The sequence below is a fragment of the Rhinatrema bivittatum genome, chromosome 2, assembly GCF_901001135.1.
Source record: "Rhinatrema bivittatum chromosome 2, aRhiBiv1.1, whole genome shotgun sequence".
Taxonomy (NCBI): Eukaryota; Metazoa; Chordata; class Amphibia; order Gymnophiona; family Rhinatrematidae; genus Rhinatrema; species Rhinatrema bivittatum.
The window spans coordinates 409,320,933-409,343,000 of NC_042616.1; the positions used below are offsets into that span (position 1 = coordinate 409,320,933).

The window sequence follows — 22,068 nt, forward strand, 5'->3', positions numbered from 1 at the left end:
GCAGCGATGATGGTGATGGCTCCAAGGCGAGGGGGGGACACCACGAAAGGGGAGGATCTGCACAAGGGCAATGGGGGGAAGGGGGACAATTCTTCACCCTACCCCCACCCACCCTCCACTGCCTATGTACATGCACATAGTAAAGCGGCCCTTTCTCCTTAAACTTTGATGCTTCAATCACTGGTTAGGGACTACAGTCCCCGCTGGATAATATATGAAACTAATGAGTAGCTGATGATAACAGGAGAAATCTGATTCAACAGTCAGCATGCTTTTTTTTTTTCCCCCTTTTTTTAAGAACTCCCTAAGAGTTTTCTTCAGGATTGCACGCAGCAGTGTCCTGGAGGTTGACTTTTAATTCCTGGTGACTATGGGACAATCCTGGAGGGGGGGGGGGGGGGGTGGTTTCAAGCCAGGTTACAGATAAACTACATTTCTCTCTTTTTTTTTTTTTTAAAGCAAAGTCCAGCCGGGAAGACACCTGCACCTGGCTGCATACTGGGGCCCCTGTTATCTCCCCTCCCCTCCCCCGCCAGTGTCTGACAGGCAGCGCTCATGCCCTCCTCACAGGCTCACATTTATGTATGGGGCGGATGCCCGGGGGAGAGCCCAAGTTGGCTGCTGTGCCCGGGCTCGGACGTTAGGAGGAGCGGTGAGAGATTTTTCTCTCTCTCCCTGCCTGCAGCTGTTTTCTTTCCATCGCGCTGCCTGAATGTGACTGTGTCAAACCCACGTGCCCGCCGGGGTGGGGGGAAGAGAGACCGAGCGGCTGCGCTTATTATATAGGGCACGGCTGGTACCTGCACCGTGGGGGCCGGGGAGAGGGGGGGGTCCCGGATCCCCCGCCCTCCCCCCACCTTGTCCGGGGGCTGGAGGGCACGCATCGCCGGGGAGAGGTGAAAGGCAGATCGCGGTCTTGGTTTTTTTTCTCCCCCATTTCGGGCCTGTCTCGGGAGGGGGGGGGGGGGGTATTTTTCTCCTTCCTCTTGCTGCTGCAGCTTCTGCCGGGCGAAATATTTGTTTGTTTGCTTTCGCCCCCAGGCTCAGAATGGTAAAGCTGTCAGCAGAAATTTCTGGTGTCCCTCCTCCTTTTTCCTGCAGATCATTGTTGTGTGGGAGGGCTGGGATGGACCTGAGCTTCTGGATGCCTTGCTAGACACACACACACACACACACACACACACATATATATACACACACACGCACATATATATATATACCCAGACTGTTATATCTATACATACATAACGCTGTGTCCCGGTGCTTTTTTTTTTTTTTTTTTTTGCTGGCTCAGTGGAAGAGGGGTTGGGCATTTTTTTTTCCCACCTTAAATCTTCGCAAGCCTTTCCTGTTGCAGCAGATGTGTTTGGGGTTATTCAAGAGATACTATGGTGAAATTTCCAGCTCTCACCCCTTACTGGCCCCTGATCCGCTTCTTGGTCCCTTTGGGAATCACCAACATCGCCATCGACTTCGGGGAACAGGTACAGTACCAGGACGATTCGCATTATTTATTTATTTATTTACATGAGGTTTTGGTTTTTTTTTTACCCAGCTACTGAGGGGTTGACAGCGATCAGCATCCTGTGTTTGTTTGGTTTTAATAACCTATTTTGATCTCTGAGGTGCTGGCACATGGCATCTGCACTATGAAAGCCTTCCGAAATAGCGAAATATTTGCTTTATCCGCCTCCTTGCCATGGAAATCTGTGTTGTGGTTTGATTTTGAAGCCTCTGTCTGCTGCCTAGATCTTGACAGGGAACAGTCCTTGCTGGTTTCTCCTGGCTGTTCTATAACCTTTTAAACTTAAAGACCGATTAGTGCGCAAAGGTGTGGTGAAAAATACAAAGGGTAAAACCACTTATTCTTAAAGCTAAAATGGGTCAGATGATTTTTTTTTTATCTTAGTCTTGCAGTACAATCCCCATATCTATCTGCTGGTTAATACATATTTTACAGTGCAGTTTGCTGCTGATGATACTTGTGTGTAAGGAATGGAAGGTTATATATTGGTCTTGGAAGTTATGTATTAGCCATTAATTTTCCATTTTTTTGCTGTTTCCGTTCTTATTTGTTTTCCCTTTCCCTGGCACTAAAATGTACGGTGAGTCTTATGTTTGCCTTCACTCATTTCATTCCCTGAGGCATCCTTCAAAAGCTGATGTACCAGCCAGAGGAGTACTTTTATAGGCAGCCAGCCATGCACTTCCACCAATGCAGCACTTGGAGAGTATCTTTAAGAAGTAGGCTGGTGGTTCCAAAACATTTTTTTTTTCTGCCAAGGACCCCTTTAGCATCTTACTCTCCTTGGCTGATCAGCTTGCCTGGGAACGTCTGGGATTTTGAGTTCCTGAGGTTAACAGGGGTGGAAAAGATGAATTTCCTTCAGCATTTTCTGGTGGACATGAGGCAGAAGTTATCCAGTAGATGCCCATGGTCCTTATCTGCATGAAAGGGTGCCACAGACCCCTTGTCAGTGGATCTTTTCCTTCTGCTTTCTGCACATTTTGCTGTTGGTACCCACCCTGCAGGTAAGGGACACTGGCACCAGTACTGATTCATGCCCCCTTTCATTTTATTTTACTGTTATCACTGTGATACATTTTTTTCTCTTTTTTTATTTTAACCATTTTGTGTACTGCTTTGGCAACACATGTACAAATTGCCATACCAATAAAGTTTAATGAATGTGAATCAGATTTCTGGCACCAATACCAGAAAACACTTCTTTCCCTCTAAATGTTTCCTCTTCTCCCCCTGCTGTTCCTCACCTCTCCTTTTCTTCTCTTTCCTCTCTGTTCTCACCTCCCACGGGGATGTTTGGCATCTAGTGTAGACGGACTCCACTAGGCCGTGGCTTTTCCAAGCTGCCGCTGTTATAGCCGCTGCTCTCTGTGTCTCCTCAGTAATGGGTCGCAATTTTTCCAAGGCGTGGTTGGGACTGATTCTCCCCTGCCGCCCCCCCCCCCTCCACTAATTAACTCATAGGTGATCATTCAAGGGTTCTGGGACCCCCATTTGGAGACCCAGTGATTATAATCAACTTCATTTTACTGTAATTCTTATGGGGTGTATGTGTAGACATTGTTACTTGTTAGGACCTCTGTAACTGTAATTAACATTATTAGGATGTACACTGAACATTTGATTGAAAGTCCATTTCATACTGAGTAAGCTCATCTGAGCTGTGTTTTCCGTTAGATGTGCCTAGCTTCTTTCTTCCTAGACTATTTCTATTACTATATTCTGCCATTTCATTTTGAGAGGTTCGATTGCTATGGTAGAAGTATTTTTTTTTTTCCATTTTAATTTTAAGAACCTTTTTCTTGGTCATTTTCTTGAAATTTTCATTAAAATACATGAACAAAGAAAAAGCGAATGAACAAATTCCTTAAATGTGATAACTGCGTGCATACTTGAAAAACTTATCCACTTCTTAAAGTATATCAAGCAATTTTGTGAATAATTTTTAAAAAGAACCCATCCCCTTCCACCCCTACAATAAACCCCCACCACCCTCCCATCTTAAACCCTAACTTGATCTTGAGCTTCTCTTAACCAAAGGATTTAACATGAGATTATCATTCGTTATCCATGGTACTACTTTTTGCGCTGTGATGTTTTGCCCCTGAAAGAGATGCCTAATTCTTACAGGCCAAGACATCATGAAAGGTTTTCCAGATGCTTTGGAAATGTGCCCACTTTCCAGAGTCACCTTCCTTTGCTGTAATCCATTCCATTACTAGCATATAACGTGGTTTGGCATTTCCGTGGTTCACTTGTTTTAATACCACTCAGAAGCCTCCAATTGGATTCTTTCTTTGTTATCTGCTCTTTGAAATCATGACAGTTTTTATAGACTGTGATCGTTGTGTGTGTGCAGTGATCTATGGGTAGAGCGCCACACACCCGTCATCGTCCGAGTGATCTCTTGCTCATTCTTTTGATGTGGAAACTGCAAGGTTTAGTCATGCACTTCGGTTACCAGTTACCATTGTCACAAGTGAGACAAGGGTGACCACTCTTACATGCTAAGATGACCTCACTGCCTCGTTAGTAGAGTGTATATTGTGGGGTGGGAGATGAAGCTGACACAAATATTCTGTCAGTTTTGCTGCTTCTAACCCCCCCTCCCCCCAAGATCAGTTGTGACTTCACTGGTTTGCACGTGAAACCCTTCTGACACAGAGATGGTTTCATGCGTAAGGTGATGAAGACATCTGATTGGCTGATGTCATTACCACGCTTTATAACTGTAATAATACACATCATGGTGCTGCATAACCTATAATAATCTAGGTCCCGGTCGTTTTGTGTGTTACAAAGCACAGGCGAGTGTCTTTAGGCTATGGGGCATGGGTCATTATTTCAGTGCATACCACAGCTATTTGGGTGAGTTATGTACTTGTCAGATGGCGTGGGTTTTTTTTGTAACTTAATAATAAAAATCTAACGCCAAACCATGTGTTACCAGACATGCAGTAAATTTCTCAGTGTTAGGTTCTGTGATCCAGCTGACAAAGCGTTCTGTGCCATAATTGTGTTATTGTTGTGTTTTTGTGTGTGTGCCTTTGTAACATAGAATACCCCCCTATTTAAACTGAGCCCTCTGCTGTTTTATGTCCCCCCCCCTCCCCCACCTCACCTCCCCTTATGCAACAAATGTGGACCTTGGGGAGTATGAGGACCCCTTGGTTAGGAATAAATTCTCTAATTAGGTGATCCACACTAGCTCAGGTATGCAAAACTCAAAAAAGAAATCCCTGCAGGCTATGAAACAGTGTCAGAGGACAGCTAGACCGGTAGAAAGATGGGAATGATACCCTATGGATACGGGACCCAGAGGGCCGTGTATCATTTGTTCTCAACCAAATTGGTCTGTGGTGGTAATAGGGTGGCTTGCTCAGAGCAGCGTAATATGCGATGCGGTTAAGTTTTAACTTTTCTTTTTAACCATCTTCGGTAACTAAAACGTGTGTTACGTTTCAAGAGAGGATTGCTGGAGCTCAAGATACTTTTTATCTACTCTGTTGAGGTACAGAAGGCAGAAAGAAAAACCCACAGAGCAAGATCATGGAGGAGCTTTAGTGTGCTGTCTGGTATTGGCTGATAACAAGCAAAAGTGATACGTAGCTGCAGTGGGTAGGGCCAGGAAAGGTTGCCCTCTTTTGCTTTTCACATTTCCAAGAACCACATACCGTGCATGAAAGTGAAATGGCCCATTATGGTCGTTTCCCTGGGAAGCTTTCCAGGAGACATCCCTTCAAGAGAGTGGACAAGATGCTTTAAAATGAATATCTTTCTTCTGTGCATGCCACGGGCTTGCTGTTTCGGATAAAAATAAGGCCTGTGTCTCACATGGAAAAAGTGACAGTGTTTTTTAGGTTTTCTTACCGGTAAATATTTAGGAAATGACAAAGCCAGGTTAGAACTAGTACATTTTCAGTGGACTCTTTGCTCTGTTTTTTTTTACTTGCACAGAAAAGTGTCCTGTTTTGTGGTTAATGACAGGAGAAGAGGAATTACCTTGCGATGATTACTTGTGATCTGTGACAGCACTGCAGCTCTCACGAGAGCAGCCAAAGCTGAGCAGGCCCAGCTTCTTGTCTCTGCCTGTGGAAAGGAGCACATGCCAGGGGCAGCGTATGAGAAATAGAGGGCACGATAAAAAGTTATTTTCTTCGTAATTTGGGGCTTTGCAGTCTTCTCGCCTCCCACGGAGTCCACCTGAAAGCTTCTACAGGGGAGGGCAGGCCCCCTGGCAGGCTTAGGTGGAGACTGATGCGCCACCAGGAAGAGAATAGAGAGTGCCTCCTGCAAGCTAAACCCAGAGCCTCCACGTAAGTGACCCGACTTCTAGAGCAAGCCCTGGCTTTCTGCCGCCTCCTCCTGGTACATGTTTTGCTATCTACAGGATTGAATTCAGCTGGAAGAAGGACTAAACAAAAATATCAAAATACATTTGATTGCACGTTAACAAAAGACCAGCTCTGGCTCTCCAAGCAGCATGAGCAGACCTCCATCCCAAGCCGGGTATCTTCTCAGTCCTGACTGCGGAAACAGCTCTGCCTTATTTTTTGCATTGTCCTAGATTCCTTTGACGTGTGTTTCTGATGTGGAATCTGTTCCCCAGGGAGTGAGGAATTATTCTTAAGCAGAATATGTTCATGGCCATTTAGCACCCATCCCTGAAGGAGGCCAACTCCAGGATACCATCCACATGGTTTTTCTGTCTTTTTGGAGTGCTACTCCCTGAACTCACCTACCTGAGACTATTCAGCTGGACAAGCTACAACAAATTTCAAGCTTTTACCTTGGTTTCCTTGGGAGTTATCTGTTCTCTACATTACGCAGGAGTGCTCAGCAAGTTGCCGCGGTAACTTGGCGGTTTCTCTTGTCTTGCTGTCCTGTGTGACTGTCTTCCCATTTTCTAACCCCCTTGTGAGAGACAGCCGCACAGTCTGTGTTCCTGCATTCAGATAGACAGCGCAACAGGAGCTTAGAGCACGCCATGGTGAGACAGTGCAACAGCTCTGGCCTTCACAGAACTGAATCAGGAAAGAGCACGAACCAACTGCAGGCTCTCAACTTTTCATTTTCACGTTTTCAGAAACTGATTGGTGAAAGGAATGCTTCTGAACAAGATGTTGTTGCATCTGGATCTGAGCAGAGAATGAAATATCACAAGATGCAGAAGAGAAATCTCAATTCGGTCTTTTTCTGCCATCCTTTAATATGTGTGCATTTAGGACTGAGAAGCTCTTTCTTTTTTTTTTTTTTTTGTTATGACGGTTTGATCATTTGAAAGCATGTTCTTTCCATTGCATGCTTGGACTGCCAGCACATCCTTAGCATTGGTGTTTTACTGTCACTCTGAGTCACCTTAGCATCTTCCACCACTTTCCGTCCCTTCAGAAGTCCAGCTTTTTCCTTTGAACATAATCTCCGTTTGTTTTGGCTGTGACAGTAAGGCACCCAGTTCTTTCCGTGATTCGGAATGGCACTAATGCATTACTCATCAGTGAGTTAATACAAGAGTTGTACTGATGATTTTTAATCCACGCCTGGCCCGGGAATCTGACTGCACCACTTCACCCAGGTTTCTGGGCTACTTATTAGAAATCCCTTTAGGCCTGCCCGATGGCCTGACCATGTTGCTCCCTGTGGCAGACTCAGGCGGTGAATTTGGTAAAATGTAATGCAGAGGTGATTTGGTTTCATGGCAGGGCAGAGAATGCAATGATGGAGCTTCTGATGGCCAACAACTCCTGGAAGGCTAGGCTGGATGTGAGGGTCTGGAGGGAAGATCAGTGGGTGGTGAAACTCGCTGTATCCAAATCAGAGTGGTTTGTTCCCAGAGATTTTTCTCTGTCGTCGTAACCGGGGCACGCCATCCCCTCCCCTCCCCTCCCCGTCCCCTTTTCCCAACATTCCTCAGTTCTCCAATAATGACATCTTTCTTTTCCAGTCCGTAAACATAACTTTATTAAGAGGATGAAAACGGCCACAGCCTTAACAACTTGAACATAACATTTGTAAACACGTCAATGCCAAGTGCATACCAACAACAGATTTGCGACGCTGTGTTAACCTAGGCCCCCACCGGCATCACCTAACCTGCTTCTTAGTCAAGGCCCAACCATCACAGACACATAGGTGAGGCGGTTGCCCTCCCACCTTCCGCTCTGTGAATGCTGCTGGGAGGGGCATGGCGACTGCCGTTCTGTGCCGCCCTTGCAGCCTTTTAATGCCAGCCTTTTGTGGCTTCACCTGGCCTCTTTTACTCCTCCCAAGACTACCTGTATCATGCATTTAGCCCACCTTTTCACAGGGCTGATGGCACCTACCAACTGGCACCCACCAGATCCAGACGCCAGTTGCACAATTATCTGACCGCATACATAGAGGTGGGTGGTAATATCCACAAGTCAAGGGGGTGGCTGGTCTTCAAACAAAGGTATTTGGTGCAGAGAGCAAGAGGCACAGTCATTTTATGGCAGTTCAGACAGCAACTTAACTCCAAAAGCTGAGTCAGGGTAGATTGTGAAGAATTGATGCCTCCTTAGTCCTTTCATCCAAAAGATTATGTTAAAGTCTGATACTGTGCTCCAAATGCATACCATCCCTTTCTTTTCCAAGCCTGGAGCTTAATTCCTAAAAGATCCTGCCACAAAAAAAAAAAAAGAGTTTACTCTGCACTGCTTGCAGGTACAGTTTCCTGAGGATGGGCATGGAGCTCTGAGAGTTTTTGGTGCTAGCAAAATAGAAAGCAGGCCGGCTGAGCTCTTTGATGCCTCTTGCCAGATATTAAAACAATTATCAAGTTCAAAACTAACTCCCATGGAGACAGACTTCTACAGTTTCCACTGTCTTGGCACTCCTCTTTCTCTCCCTAAACCTAGAGGCAAGCTTCCTCAGGCACCCCTTCTCTTCTCATTAACTGGAGGGAGCCTAACTAGAAGGCAACCCGCTGTTCATCTAGAGCTCAAAACCCTGCCTTGCCAGAACATGTCTGAGCAATTTAGGGGTGCATAGACAGGCATGTACCAACTCTGGTTCAGAGGTGGATCTGAATATAACTTCTAGGAAACAGACACAAGGCAGATTACATAATACGCCGGGAGAGATGAGAAAATCACAGAGTAATCTATGGATGGCCAAATTATAGCCATTTTCTCGATTTAACCGAGCGGATTGGATAACCCTGAAATTGCTCAGAACTAGGAAGAGAATTCAGTGCAATCACTAGGCGTCTGAAGAGGAATCAGGGGCTGAGACAGGCATTGGCCATGGTTATTCTGGCACAAACAGTGAAATGTGGAAGAATAAGGAGTTTATTCAGCCTATAGCTTATTGCATGACCTGTAAATAAACTGAAAAAAGATATTTTTTTGTCTTCTGATCATCGTTTGAAGTAGAGAACACTTTTGGAAACAACAGCCTGTGTGCTGTGAATTATTTGAAGAGCGGGAGACAGGACTTTCACCAGTCTCTGACCTTTTGGGCCTTGAAGTATAAACTTTCCCCCTTTGTGGAGCAGGACCCAGTAGCCCATGTGGGGAGTAAATCGCATGCGTATTCTGTGCATGTGCCATTCCTTCTTTATTTCACTGGCTGGCTAGGTGTCACTCCTATTAGGTCAGAAGGATAGAAAGGGCTGCCCCTCTTTTATCGAGTCACCACCACAGCCTAAATCTTTCTTTGAACATTTGCAGGGTACGCTTTCTAGCAACCTGAGGCCTTGCGCCATTAATCTCCCCCGTTGCTCAAGGCCCCGGCTGGCCGCACACCTTCCCTCTTGCAGGATTAAAATGCATATTACAAAAGCAACACTAGCAATGGAAAATATTAATGTAGTGAAAAGTATCCACCTTTGTTAATGAAATTATATATATCTATATATATATATCTATATATATATCTATATATATATATATGTATAACAATGTTGAGCATGCTAAACCAGAAAGAGATTGGGGAAGGGAGGGAGGGGCAGAAATGCATCACAGTCTCTCCTACACCGCTGAGTGTTTGCTGGTGGAAGTGAAGGGATAGTTCTGAAACTGTTTGATCATTGCAAACTTTAAGTGGGCTGAATGTTTAGCAAGCAAACATTTTCTGGCGTACCAGAGTTGTAAGAGAGCAAGGAGAGGATGCATTAGATATTAATCATAGCCTAAAATGTTTGCTTTTTTTTTTTTGCATACAAATCGGCCTTGTAGTCTTGCTTTGGCATGCAAACCATCCGAGGTGGGATTGTGGCTTGCAAGTTAGCGCATGTCACGGCAGCGTGTCAGTGGAGGAGAGACTTGCCTTGGCGTTACCACCCTCACCGGCGGAGGGAACGAAGGCAAGGGCAATCGTCGAGGCAGGCAGCGTACGGAGAGCCAGCCCTGTGTTGTCCTAGAGGTTTTTCGTTTTTTTTTTTTTATTGTGAAAATTGTTCTTGATCAATGTAATCGATAGTATTTGGACTCCTATTCATTTTATTGTAAATCGCCTTGATTCATTCTACCAGATAGGCGGCCTATCAAGTACAATTAACTCATGAACTGCCTCTTGTACTGTGTTACTGGGAAGAGAGGTTTCTTACCTTCGATGAAGCATTACCACTGCTTTAGGGAACTGTGTGCGAGTCGGGACAGCTCCGAAATCTGGCCCAGCTGAAATGCACCGTAAATGATTACAGCGCACGGAAAACAAAGACAGAGATTTTTAATTGAATGTGGTTTCAAAAATCCAGGTTACTTCGTTGTGTGATATTCTTGTCTTTAAAAGGGGAGTGCAGGGGTGGGTCCTAGCTGGAAAAACCATAGCTCATTCAGCCTTAGGAAAGTGTTTTGCAAAGAAAATGATATGGTTAAAAAGGTGCATGCCCCTAAGGCTTGGAGAGGCGGGGTGACTTGCACAAGGGTCACTTAATAACACAGGCTTGATTAAGAGGGCGGTTGACCTGCTCTTCTCTTCCTGAAATTAGAACACAGTTACCACTTTTGATTTTAAGAGAAAGGCGTGTTTCTTGCAAATTCGATCACCCGAAATTTGAAATGCCGCGTGCTGCTGCTTACTTGCATCCAGTTTGTAGCTCACGCTGTGCGCAGTGGAACAGATAACACTGGGAAGGTGCCATCTTTTGTCCTTCCTTTGACCTTTTTCTGCCTAGTGGTAGGCAGTGGGATTTTATGTGGTACTATGCATGGTACGCCTTGGTTTTCAGAAAGCTCCTGGTATGTCTGAAGATCCAAGGCAGAATTCTCCAAGAGATGATTTAAAAAAAACAAAAAACAGGGAGTACTTAGGCGAGCTCTACCTGCAGGTTGCGAACAGCAGTTACTGTAAGTAGATGAGGGCATGTGGAGGTCAGCGTTTGGTCTGCTGTGTGAAGCCTGTGGGAGAAGGGATGGCCAGTTTGGGGTCACATCACTGATGTCACTTCATGAAGGAATGAGAGAGAGATTAATTGGATTGATGGTGTAATACTCTGAGCTCAGATGTGATGTATCATTTTTTCCCTCCTGATTTTTCTTTAAATATAGCTGCAAATGAACATTGTATAATCCCGTAGCAAAGAAGTCTATGACTTTGCTCATGCTTTTTTTTTTTTTTTCTTCTAACAACAGATTCTAATCGATCTTTTTGCAAAATAATATATTTTTTCACAAGCTACTTGCCATGGGGGAAATCTTAGCTTCTCACATTAGAGCGTGAAAGTGGCTCCTGCAAGGGTGCCGCAGTGTTGTCCTTGCCAGAATTTCATGCCTTGCAGTACCATTAGGAGCCTGGTTCTCACCCTTACATTAACAACGTTATAAGAAGAGGACTGGGTTTCAAAAACAAATGCAGTTTCCAAAATTACAGCCTCTTGTGCTAAGCGATAACGATGTAGATTCACAGCTCTGTTGTTCAAATTATTAGCAGGACTCACACTTTCCATGTTTCTTTTTGGTTCTAATATATTGAGGGACTTTCATTTTTAGTTTTTATTATTCTTTATTTTTCCCAGGAATTTATCAGGGTTTATTATGACAAGAAAAAAAAAAACCAGGAGAAAATCCATTGGAAAAAAAAGACCCATTATTTTTCTGGGTACATATCTGAATTTATTTTAGTGAATAGAAGCCAGGACAATAAAACATTATTAAGCAGATTCTCCCATTCACCCACTCAATAGCATCCCCCCATCTCTACCCCCATCCCCAGGCCTGGCACAACCAGGTGTACATACTGTGCATTTGCATGGGGTGGCATACCCAGGGGGCGGTGGGCTGGCGGCAGCAGGAGAGGCAGCAGGGCCGCCAATGGAGCCTAACCCGCCGGTGGCCAAAGAAGGAGAGAGGCCACAGAACGCCGGTGGAGATCAACCCGCCGACAGCTGAAAATGAGAGACGTGTTCCCTTTTGTGTGCGCGCGCACCCATACACAACTTTTCCTGCGGGCATGCACAACTTCCGCTCGCCCCGTAGCAGGATGGTCGGTGGGCCGTGGTGGAGCTCATCCCAGCATGGCCCGATAATAACAGGAGGCCATGTGTGTGTGTGTGTGTGAGTGAGCGAGAGCCTGTTTGTGGGTGCATGTGTGAGTCTTTATGTGAGAGACTCTGTGTGTGTGTGTATGTCTGTATGAGAGGCTAGGTGTGTGTTTATATGTGAATGAGTGAGAGCCTATGTGTTGCGGGAGCGCTAAGGAGCGGTCCCAGTTCCGGGGAGGTTAGTGTGCCCTTTGACCACGGCGCGACTGCAGAGGAACTCCGAGGAAGCGCCAAGGCAGGCAAGACGTGTCCAAGCACGGGCGGACAGGCTGAAGACCAGGGGCTCTGACCTCTGCCGAACCTGAAGCACCAGAAGAGACCCAACAACGCAATGCTGGTCTCTGGGGTAGCCCTCCGGCCACTCGATAGCCCTTTCGGACCTGCTGCTTGGGAACGGCAGATGCGACAGGGCGGACAGAGGTCGAGGACAGGCGATGGTACTGGAAACATGGTCGGGCAAGACACTAGGCAAGGCTGAGGCAAGGCTGTGGCTAGGCTATGGCAAGGCTGAGGCAAGACAAGGACTCTTAATCAGTGGCAAGACAACAGCAAGGTAAAACTCAGGATGAGGTGGAATCTGGATAGCACGCTAACATACTCCGGCCAGAGAGGAGGCTTCAGTGGCGCAGCGGCCCCTTGGCAAGTCCACTGACAGCACAATCCGCCGGAGGCTAGGGCAAAGCCGGAGCCCAAGACATCGGAGGGCAAGGCTTCAAAGAGAGGAGCCGGAGAAAGTGGACGCCAGAAGGCAAAAATTCTAAAGACAGGACATCAAGATCAACTGGAGACAAGGACATCTGAGACATCTAAAGACGAAGACATCTGAAGGCAAGTTCATCTGGGACATCTAAGAAGAGGACATCAGGGGCATCTAGACGAGGACATTTGGAACATCTAAAGGCGAAAACATCAGGGACACCTGAAGACAAGGACATTTGAAGACAGAGACCCAGGATCTGACGAGAGACCAGGAACCATAGATGAAGACAGGGAATTCCCACAAAGAACAGTGTCTTGAAGAAACGGAGATGGACTTCAGAACCTCCTGGACTGAAGGGCTGAAACAGTGGAGAGTCCAGGAGCAAGCAGCTCCTTGCGAACTCAAAGACGAACTGAAGGAAGAGCCCTTTTATAGGGCTGAAGAGGAAACACCCGGATGAGGTCATCAGATGGGGCCGCGGGCTACTCGCACCGTGGACCCTTTAAGAAGCGGAGAGAGGTGCAGCCCCGCGCCTAGGGGCAGGACCCTGGAGAGCGGCGTCCATGCCGCGAAGAGCACGCAGGAGCGGCACTAGGCCGCAAGGCAGGCCAGAGGCATCGGAGGTGGCTCCCAGACCGCTGGAGGAACAACGGCGGAGGCCACCAGCCGCAAGAAGGAGACTGGAGGCAGAGACTCCCCGTGCAGGGGAGAAGATGACGTCGGTGGTCTCCGGGAGTGTGGAAGCACAGTGGCACAGCCCACCGTAAAGGAGAAGGACGTGGGTGGCCTCCTGGCCGCAAAGGTAGAATGGCGGTGGCTCCGACTGCCGCAGAAGACAAGCGGCGGCCTCCAGGCTGCGCAACGGCATCGGGGCAGCAGGCAGGCTGGCAGTGAAGAGGTGAGAGGCTGCTCACAGCTAGGCCAGTGAGCAGAATCGCAACACTATGTGTGTGTGTGTGTGTGTGTGTGTGTCTATGTGAGAACCTGTGTGCCTGTGAATGTGTGTGTGAGAGCCTGTGTGCTTGTGTATTTGTGTATGTTTGTGTGCCTGTGAGAGCCTATGTGTGTGTGAGAATGAATGTGTTTTGTGTGTGCGTGTGAGAAAGAAGATAAAATTTGTATGGTCCTACCTCCTACAATCCGCGACAGTCCCAGGGTGCTGGAAATCAGAAGATTCAGGGTATGGAGAGCAGGGGATTTTTTTTTTGCTCCTTATTAGTTTTAATTATTGTGTGTAATTTGATGTTTCTGCTCTTTTGAAATATTACATTTTTTGGGGGTATAGAACTTTTTTTTTAATTATTGGATTTTTTTTATTCATCAGATGTTTTGAAATATTTATTGGTGTTTGGGAAAGGTTGGATATTCTATTCATTAACTGGTTTGAAATATTCTTTGTATGAATATGATTTTACTATTACGATTGATGTTTTATATTTATTGATTTTATTATTTAAGGTTTTATGAAGAATAGTATTGTTTCTGTTTTTCCATTGTTGCTCTGCATATAGAGGCTGGCTTGTTGTGGGTTCCAGTTCAGTTCTTCTCAGCACGAGTCTGGTTATAATTTCTGATCTCTTTATTCCATATTTGGTGAAGGTCTCTGTGTTCTGCATATTTGACCGAAGTGAGGTATTTTGCCAGCATGTAATTTCTGTGTAAGGATCTATAGCAGCCTGGTTTCCTAATAAGTGCTTTTATTGGTGTTCTAGGGCTCGGTGTAATATGTACAGTGTTGCCATAGATAAGATTGTTAGGGTTGTTTTGTTATGGGAGGATTACTATATTATAATGGTAATTCTGTTTATTCATGGCTTTCTGAGGGCCTAATTCACACCCAACAAGCATTATAAAAAGTCTAATTCCATAGGCGTTCCAAGTTTTTTTGCAGCGTTTTCTGGTTGGCACCACAGTAATGCATGTAAAAATAATATGCATGTTGTCAGTGATATTTTTGCCTCAGCAGACTTTACTTTTGTATGTTCTTTTTCATTTAAAATTTGTTATAAATGCATAATTTAATTGTGTGTGTGTGTGTGTGTGTGTGTGTGTATATAAGGCTGTAAGGTTTGCCTAGGGTACCTAATACCCTTCCCTATCCATGGGTTCTGGGGGGAGGGGAGAGGGGGCGGTCAGTTTTTATAAATATAGATTGCAGGAGGGAGATGGGCTTTATTTGATGGGCCCAGGTCAGTGATTGGATGACTGGGGATGGGAGGGGCGGGGAGCACAGTAATTGTTCCCACAGGGCAGCAAAAATGTTAGCTCTGGCCCTGCCCATCCCCTGCCTAGCATGTCCTGTTCTCTCTTTCCTCACGCCTGCCAAGAATCTCCCTCCCCTCCCCTCCCCTTCCTTCCCCCTCCCCACTGCAAAGGCATTCATTCTTACCAGTGGTGGCTCCCGGCTTCTCTCTCCCTTACTGAAGCTTCCTCACTGCAACACTGCACTTCTGTTTTTGTGCAGGGCCAGGGAGCCCGCTGGGAAGTGCTTCTGGTGGACAGGGCCTGCTTCAAACACATTCTTGGCCCCAGACAGCAGGCACTTTGGCTACTTGGGGGGGTTAGGAGGAGAGACTTGAACACGGCATGAGCTGCACTGGAGGGTGAGTGTTTTCACTGGTGGATGGGACGTGAAACACAGCCTTCGCTTTGCCCCATACTGCCTTCCAGCCATGACCGGAGGCCTTGAAACACTGCACCTGCAGCTCTGAAGCAACTTTTTAATCATGCTAAAATTAGGGTGAAAATCGAGTTGAACATATTGTCACCTTTGGAAAAATCTGGGAATTTATGGGTGAAAATCGTTTAAACTGAAATGAAGGACCCTAAATATATTGGTTTTCTTTGGGAAAATGGGTATCATTATTTGTTATGGCCCTGAAGGCATTCTTTGGCACTCCTGTTTCATCAGTGTGATGCCTGCTTGCCTGGGGGCTCTGATGAGGAACAGCACAGCAGCACCCTTATTTGCTTAGATTTCGAACGGTGGGAGTGTCTAAGTAGGAAGGGCTTTTGGAAACAATTCAACCTAGAGGATTGAAACCAGAAATCAGAAAAGAAAATTATTTTGTTTTGTTGTTACTGCCAATGAAATCGCCTTAAAAAAAAAGGAGAAAAGTCTGTGCTTTTTTTATTTACAGTTAATCAGGATAAAGAATTTTCCCGTCCACCAGCTTCTTCCATGTTCCCAAGCAACACACAGCACTGGGAATTCAATTGCATGTTACATGGCTGACTCCATCCGCTGAGGAAATCCACCGCTTTCCTCTTGCTTCTTCTTCAGGGTTTCAGCTCTGTCAGAAGCAACCTCTCTTGGTCCAACAGCCCCATGAGCTTTCATTCACAACTGTCTGGGGGAAGGGGTTCCCCCTATTTCCATATTCCTCCCCCATCTTCGTGCCAGTCTTCAGTCAGAGATCACTGGTCCTTACTGGGGATGAGAACCAGTAAAGCTTTCCTTGCTAGGGAAACCCAGGCTTACAAATTCCTGGATGATTTGAGGTGTGCTAAGATTTGGAAAAGAGCACTTGAGCTGGCCCTGTGACTCAGGAGCGAGCGCTGTGCACTGCCACGCAGAAGGCTGGGTTGGATTCTCCGGCCTGGCTCTCACTCCCTCAGCCTGCTGGGGATATTGCAGGGGCAGGGCTCACAGCCTCTTTGGAGAGGTGGGGGAGAGTCTCGGTCTTTGCACATCGGTGACCCCTACTGGCCAGACTCAGGAGGCATGTGTACCAGGTTCCAGGGGGGGAGCCATAGTCTGTTGCCCCTGGCCAAGGCTGTCACTTCAATGGCTGGGCTGTGTGAGTGAGGGTGTTGAGGGGGGGCAGGGTGGCGGTTGGGTTTCTAAAATAGGGGAATATCTCTGGGGAGTTGCATATGGAGGCTCGTGGTGCCGTAGCCCCCATCAAGGCTGGTCCTGATTAAACTGGATGTCCAAAGGTGCTGACCCCAAAATTGCAATAATGAATTCCTAGCATGGGCAAGTTTATTTTTATTTACCTAGATTTAGCTCATGCGTTTTCACTTAACTTTATTGATCATTTTGTACCCCTCACGGGCGTGCTGCACCTGGATATTGCGTCTTTCCTTTTACTTGGCAATTGTCTCAGATTGTTGGCTTGTTAATGGCCAGGCTCTTTCCTCCTGTTCCTTTGGTGCGTTGTCACCATAAGGCCTTCATTTAGGAGTGGCTGCTGTTTGCCTGCATTTTTAACCCTCCTGATCAGGTAAACCCATAATGTGAGCTGGGACTAAGGACAAAAAGCCAAATCCGCTTGTCCAGTCTTCCATCACCCCACTTCCTGTTATGTACCACTTACGTGTCTGCACCCATGGCATCCAATGAAGAAAAGAAGGAGAAACCGAAACTTGAAACCTTGACAAAACACTTTTTGTGTCTATCATGCTATCAGAGAGGCTGTTATACAGAGCTTAGGGAAAGCTTGCTTGTTGGCAACAAAACATGCAAACATTCCTCTCTCATTCCCATTGCACACTTGCCTTGCCTTCACTCCGAGACCAGCACTTGCACATCAAAGGGGACCTATTCCGGGGGGGTGGCCAACTCCGGTCCTCGAGAGCCACAAACAGGCCGGGCTTTCAGGATATCCACGGTGAATATGCATGAAAGAGATTTGAATGCAGTGGAGGCGGCGCTTGCAAATCTATCCTGAAAAGCAGACCTGACTATGGCTCTTGAGATCCAGGGTTGGCCACCAGGTCACCAGGGATAGGTCACCAGGATGTGACCTATCCCTTCACCAACAAGACCAGGTCACATCCCACCTCCTGGTCTTCATTTAGCATCAGCCCTGCGCAGCACTCTTATTTGTACTATCAGCTGCACAGTTGGACATGGCACAAGCCACAAGCACAAAAAAGTTCTAATTGTGCCAGAATCGTTCCTGTGAAAAGTAATAGGCAACTGCGCAGGACGACTCTCGGGTGAACTTCTACCAGCCTGGAGCAGGAGTAAATATATACAGGGTTGAGGGCTCCAGAGGCTCTCAGAATGTGCCTGTTGGCCCAGCTGGGCGTGCTTGTTGGCAGGGGTGCTTGGTGGCGTGCAGAGTGTTAATGGGGCCTCCAAACTGGCTCATCTTGCACATCCCAAAACAGGAATCATTGGTGTTCTGAGTACTTGAAAAAAAGAACAAACAGGCGGATGCAACATTTGCGCGGGGAAAGCAGGCGCTCATGATTGAGCGCCTGCTTTCCTAATGCGCGCCCGACCACCTCTCCCGGGCGAGCGATGCAGCAGGCAAATGAGCCGCTGCATTAAAAAGGAGGCGCGAGGGGAAATTGTGCGTCCCCAGCGCCTCCTCGGCATCGGGTGCCCAGGAGAAATGGCTGTGCGCGGGTTAGGAAAATGGACGCTCAATTTTATGAGCGTCTGTTTTCCTAACCCGCGCACAGCCACAGATTAAGAAAACAGGCGCTTGTAAACTGAACGTCCGTTTTCCTAACCTGACCACCATAGAAATGTTTTGTTTTCTTTTCACGTTTCTGCTTTCTGCGGTTCCTCCAACTTAATATCGCCTGTTTTTCTTGTGTGCATTGGCCCGTTTGTTCTTTTTTCTTTGTTCTTTATCGCCACAATATTAAGTCAGAGGAATCACAGAAAAGCAGTATTTTCTGCTTTTCTAATCAACTTTTGGTGCTCCTCAAAACTTAACGCCAGCTCTGGGTGAAAATACGCGCGTCGGGCGCACGGTTATTTTTTTACATCGGGGTAATAGCTCATAGCCTCATCAACATGGCATTTACATGTGATGAGCGCTATTACCTACGCCCTGGTTTGGATGTGCGGTTTGGACTCACTGATCCCTTTATTGCATCAGGGGTTAGGGACACGCATCCAAAATGCACATCCAGCTGCGGGTAAATCTGTGCGCTAGCCTGAGCGCATGGTATTGCATTGGCCTGAAAATAGGCATATGTTGGAGGGGGTGTTGGTAAAACCCAACTTAAATTAACTATGAAGGCACTGAAAGTGTCAGGCATAAGAATGATTCCAGGGCTGATCACACAATGTATTATTATCATACAAGAGCATGAGTTTGAAAAAAATGTGTTTGGTATAGTGTTAAAGGCATTGCGGGTACCATTTTGTGCACCAACGCTCATAACCAGTCCTGGAAGTATTATTGCTTAAAGTTGTATTACATATTTGTTGTGAGCAGATTTTTATTTTTTTATTTTTTTTTGAGAGAGACTGCGCTAGTCACCTGTCTTATGAGCCCTGGAAGGAGAATCTGCCTCGTGCACCTTTCATGCGGGGGCCCGTTTCCAACACCTGGGGTTTTATCCGCTGGAGCCCATCCGTACAGATGCTCTGCTTTATTACAGATTTCCCCACGTGTGTCGCTGTGGAAGAGCAGTGGTACAGGAGCCTCTGGAAACATGTTCACGGTGCGCTGCAGCGCTGGTCGCCCACCCTATCCGTGCCCTGTCGGACTGAAAGGATTGCGCGGTTGCCGTCGCCATCACCACCACCGCTGCTGATTCCTACCTTCCGATTCCCATGTATGGGGATTTGGTCGTGTGCGAACGGAAATGCAGAATCCTAGCCGCTGAGGGAGAGCAGGCATCTGATTCCTCTGGAAAGCACGCCACTTCCGGCTGGCGACAACTTTCCAGGATGGGCAGATGGATGTTCCCCCAGTCTCTGGAAACCGAGACTGCTTTGGGGAAGGCAAAAATATAAGAACAGCAAGGGAGTGAGGGTTATGCAAATAAGCATGTGGCGTGTTTGGACTTCTGCTCTTTTCTTGTATTTAGTTTAATTACTGGATGGATGCCTTTTCTGTATGTGCCTCTTCAGTTTGTCTTCCCTGGGCTGTGATCCTCTCTTTGTTGTTCTCCCTTCTTTATATGAGTCTGTACAGTGCTGCGTACACCTGGTAGCATCATACTAATGATTCATTACATTCTTCCATAATTACACCTTTGTGTTTTGTCAAGACAACCTGCCTCTCAGCTGACTTAAGGATTGGGAGCAGCTGACTGGCAAAAAGCAGGAATTCAGCCTGTAGGCTCTTATCTCAGTGAGAGTTGGAGGCAACCCGTTGAGGTGTCATGCAGTGAAATCAGTGCATTGATGCACTCTGCCTTGACCTTTGGGTTGTTTCATTTTCAAGTTGCAGCTGGTATGATGAAATCCTTTAAGAAACTGATAAGATAAGCGGAACAGAGGGAAATAAAGCCATGCTCTGGGTTTCTGGCCCGCCTGTAGTTAAGCGGAGTGATGTCACTCTTCTCTGAACTAGAAGCACTGTTATTTCGCACTTGAAAGGAAAACTGCAAACTGCAGTCATGTGAGTCTTGGAAGGCGACCAGCAGCACAAGCAATGAAAAATGCTTTTCAGCTTCACGTTTTTATGTAGCATATTAATAATAATCCAGTCCATCTCTCATGGAGAGAGCCATTTTGTTTACCAGTGAGGTCACCGATGACATACATTATGATGAGGGTTTCTGCTTTTAGGCTTTAGCCAATAAAACACCCCGATGCAAAAATAAAATAAAATAGGTGTCTATTGGATAAACACCACTGCCCCTAGTTGTTTGTACAGCGTATGTGGTGTAGCGCTATAGAAATGTTAAGAAGTAGTAGTAGTATTCTCTGACCACCTTTTGCTTATTTCTGGGTCCTTCACTCTGGTTTTATGCTGCTAGACACAAGGTTTTAGCAGCTGATGGGCCTCCACGCTCCTCTTCCCACTGACTCTACTTCACAGCTGTTCCCAACAGGGAGTATCAGAGCTGGTGATAGAGTGGGCAGAATGATCCAGGGTGGGGAGTTTGAGAGCAGTATGGACCGGGATGGGGAGAAAGTTGAGGATAGGCCAATGGGGAAAGCGGTAGGAATGTGGGAGGGAGGATACTAGCAGGCCGATGCAATATCATGCGCGTAAAAAAACAGCGTCCAAAGAGGATGCACGTTTTTTAAACGTGCGCACGTCCACTTCTCCTGGGCGCTCAATACAATACGCAAATGATCTGCCGCACTAAAAGGGATGCACAATGGATGCATGTTCTGGGCAGGCATAAAATTCAATGGGTTAAAAAGTGCGCCTCAGGCGCAGGGTTTTTTTTTTTACATTGCAGGGTAATAGCTATTAGCCTCATCAACATGGGATTTACATGTGTTTTGGATGCGCTGATCCCCTTATTTCATCGGGAGTTATGGATGCACGTCGAAGCGCGCATTGTTCTGTGCGGTAGACTCAGCGCATGGTATTGCATCAGCCTGCAGGTGGGGGGAGGGTGTGTAGGTCCCGGTGCTGGTTACTGGGAGGAAGGTGAGTATTGTTTTCTTATGGCAGCAGGTTTGTGTTATGGAAATGTAGGAATTTAATTCAAATGGAAAGATATCCAGCAATAGTACCTGCACCGCAAAAACCTTGGTATACCCTGCGTTATCTGTGCCCTCAAAGAACCTCTAATTTGTTGCAAAATAAAAACCTCAATTTATAATGTATAAACACCTAAAATCAGAAGCCCTCTTTATACCTCACTTCAGCATAATCATGAGGAAATAGCAGCATCTTTAGTTTTGTAGCAGTCTTGTGCTATGGTGTAAAGGTTAAATGTAGGGAGGCCCTCCAAATGACCCCCCTTCCTTTTTGTGTTTGATAGCCGTACAAGAGGCTCTGGGTGGGGGAGATTTCCTTGTGACCATGTTTGACAAATGCTTTATAGATATGGTGTTGCAGTATTTCTAAAAGACCACTGGATGGCGTTTTATATGAGTGTGTCTTTTAGTGTGATGTTGGGGCTCTCACGACTGGGTGCTCAGGGTAGTGGGAGCTATAAAAATGGGAAGCTTTTAGTGGGTTTTGCCTTTTCTGGGTAATAGGGACCTCCAGAGATATGACCAGCTGGAGTAGCCAGCCTGCGGGCTGGTAGGCCCAGGGTATCTCCCAGTGGGCGTGGGACACTGTAGTGGCTCTACCTCTCAAGGGGAGAGGCCCAAGGCTGTGAAGAAGGAGCTGCTTTTTTTTTTTTTCCCCCTTCTCTCTAGGAACTAACCAGGAGGTGAAAGTGAGAATGGACCAGGAGGTGAAATGCAGAATAGGCCATTCCTCCCTCTGAGGGAGTAATGCCAGGCAAAGGTTCCTTGAGTGCAGTAGTCCAGGAAACTTACAATGGGAGAATGGTGGTGTGGAAGCCGGGGGGAAGTGTGAGCAGATGATGTTAATGAGGAGTTTGCATTTGGTCCCCTTTGGATGTGAATTTCGATATGAGTATGCTATAGGGCAGGGGTCAGGAACCTATGGCTCGGGAGCCAGATATGGCTCTTTTGATGGCTGCATCTGGCTCGCAGACAAATCTTTA

General features: G+C 46.5%; 1 protein-coding gene across 1 annotated transcript in view; it reads left to right on the forward strand.

The window, feature by feature from the left end:
- Window positions 1-761: 761 nt before the first annotated feature.
- The window catches only part of ANKH (ANKH inorganic pyrophosphate transport regulator), a 199,533-nt gene continuing 178,226 nt past the window's right edge, over window positions 762-22,068 (forward strand). The window contains exon 1 of the mRNA XM_029590089.1: window positions 762-1,484. Coding sequence (XP_029445949.1) covers window positions 1,389-1,484 — 96 coding nt within the window. The 5' untranslated portion in view covers window positions 762-1,388. The remainder of the gene's footprint in view (window positions 1,485-22,068) is intronic.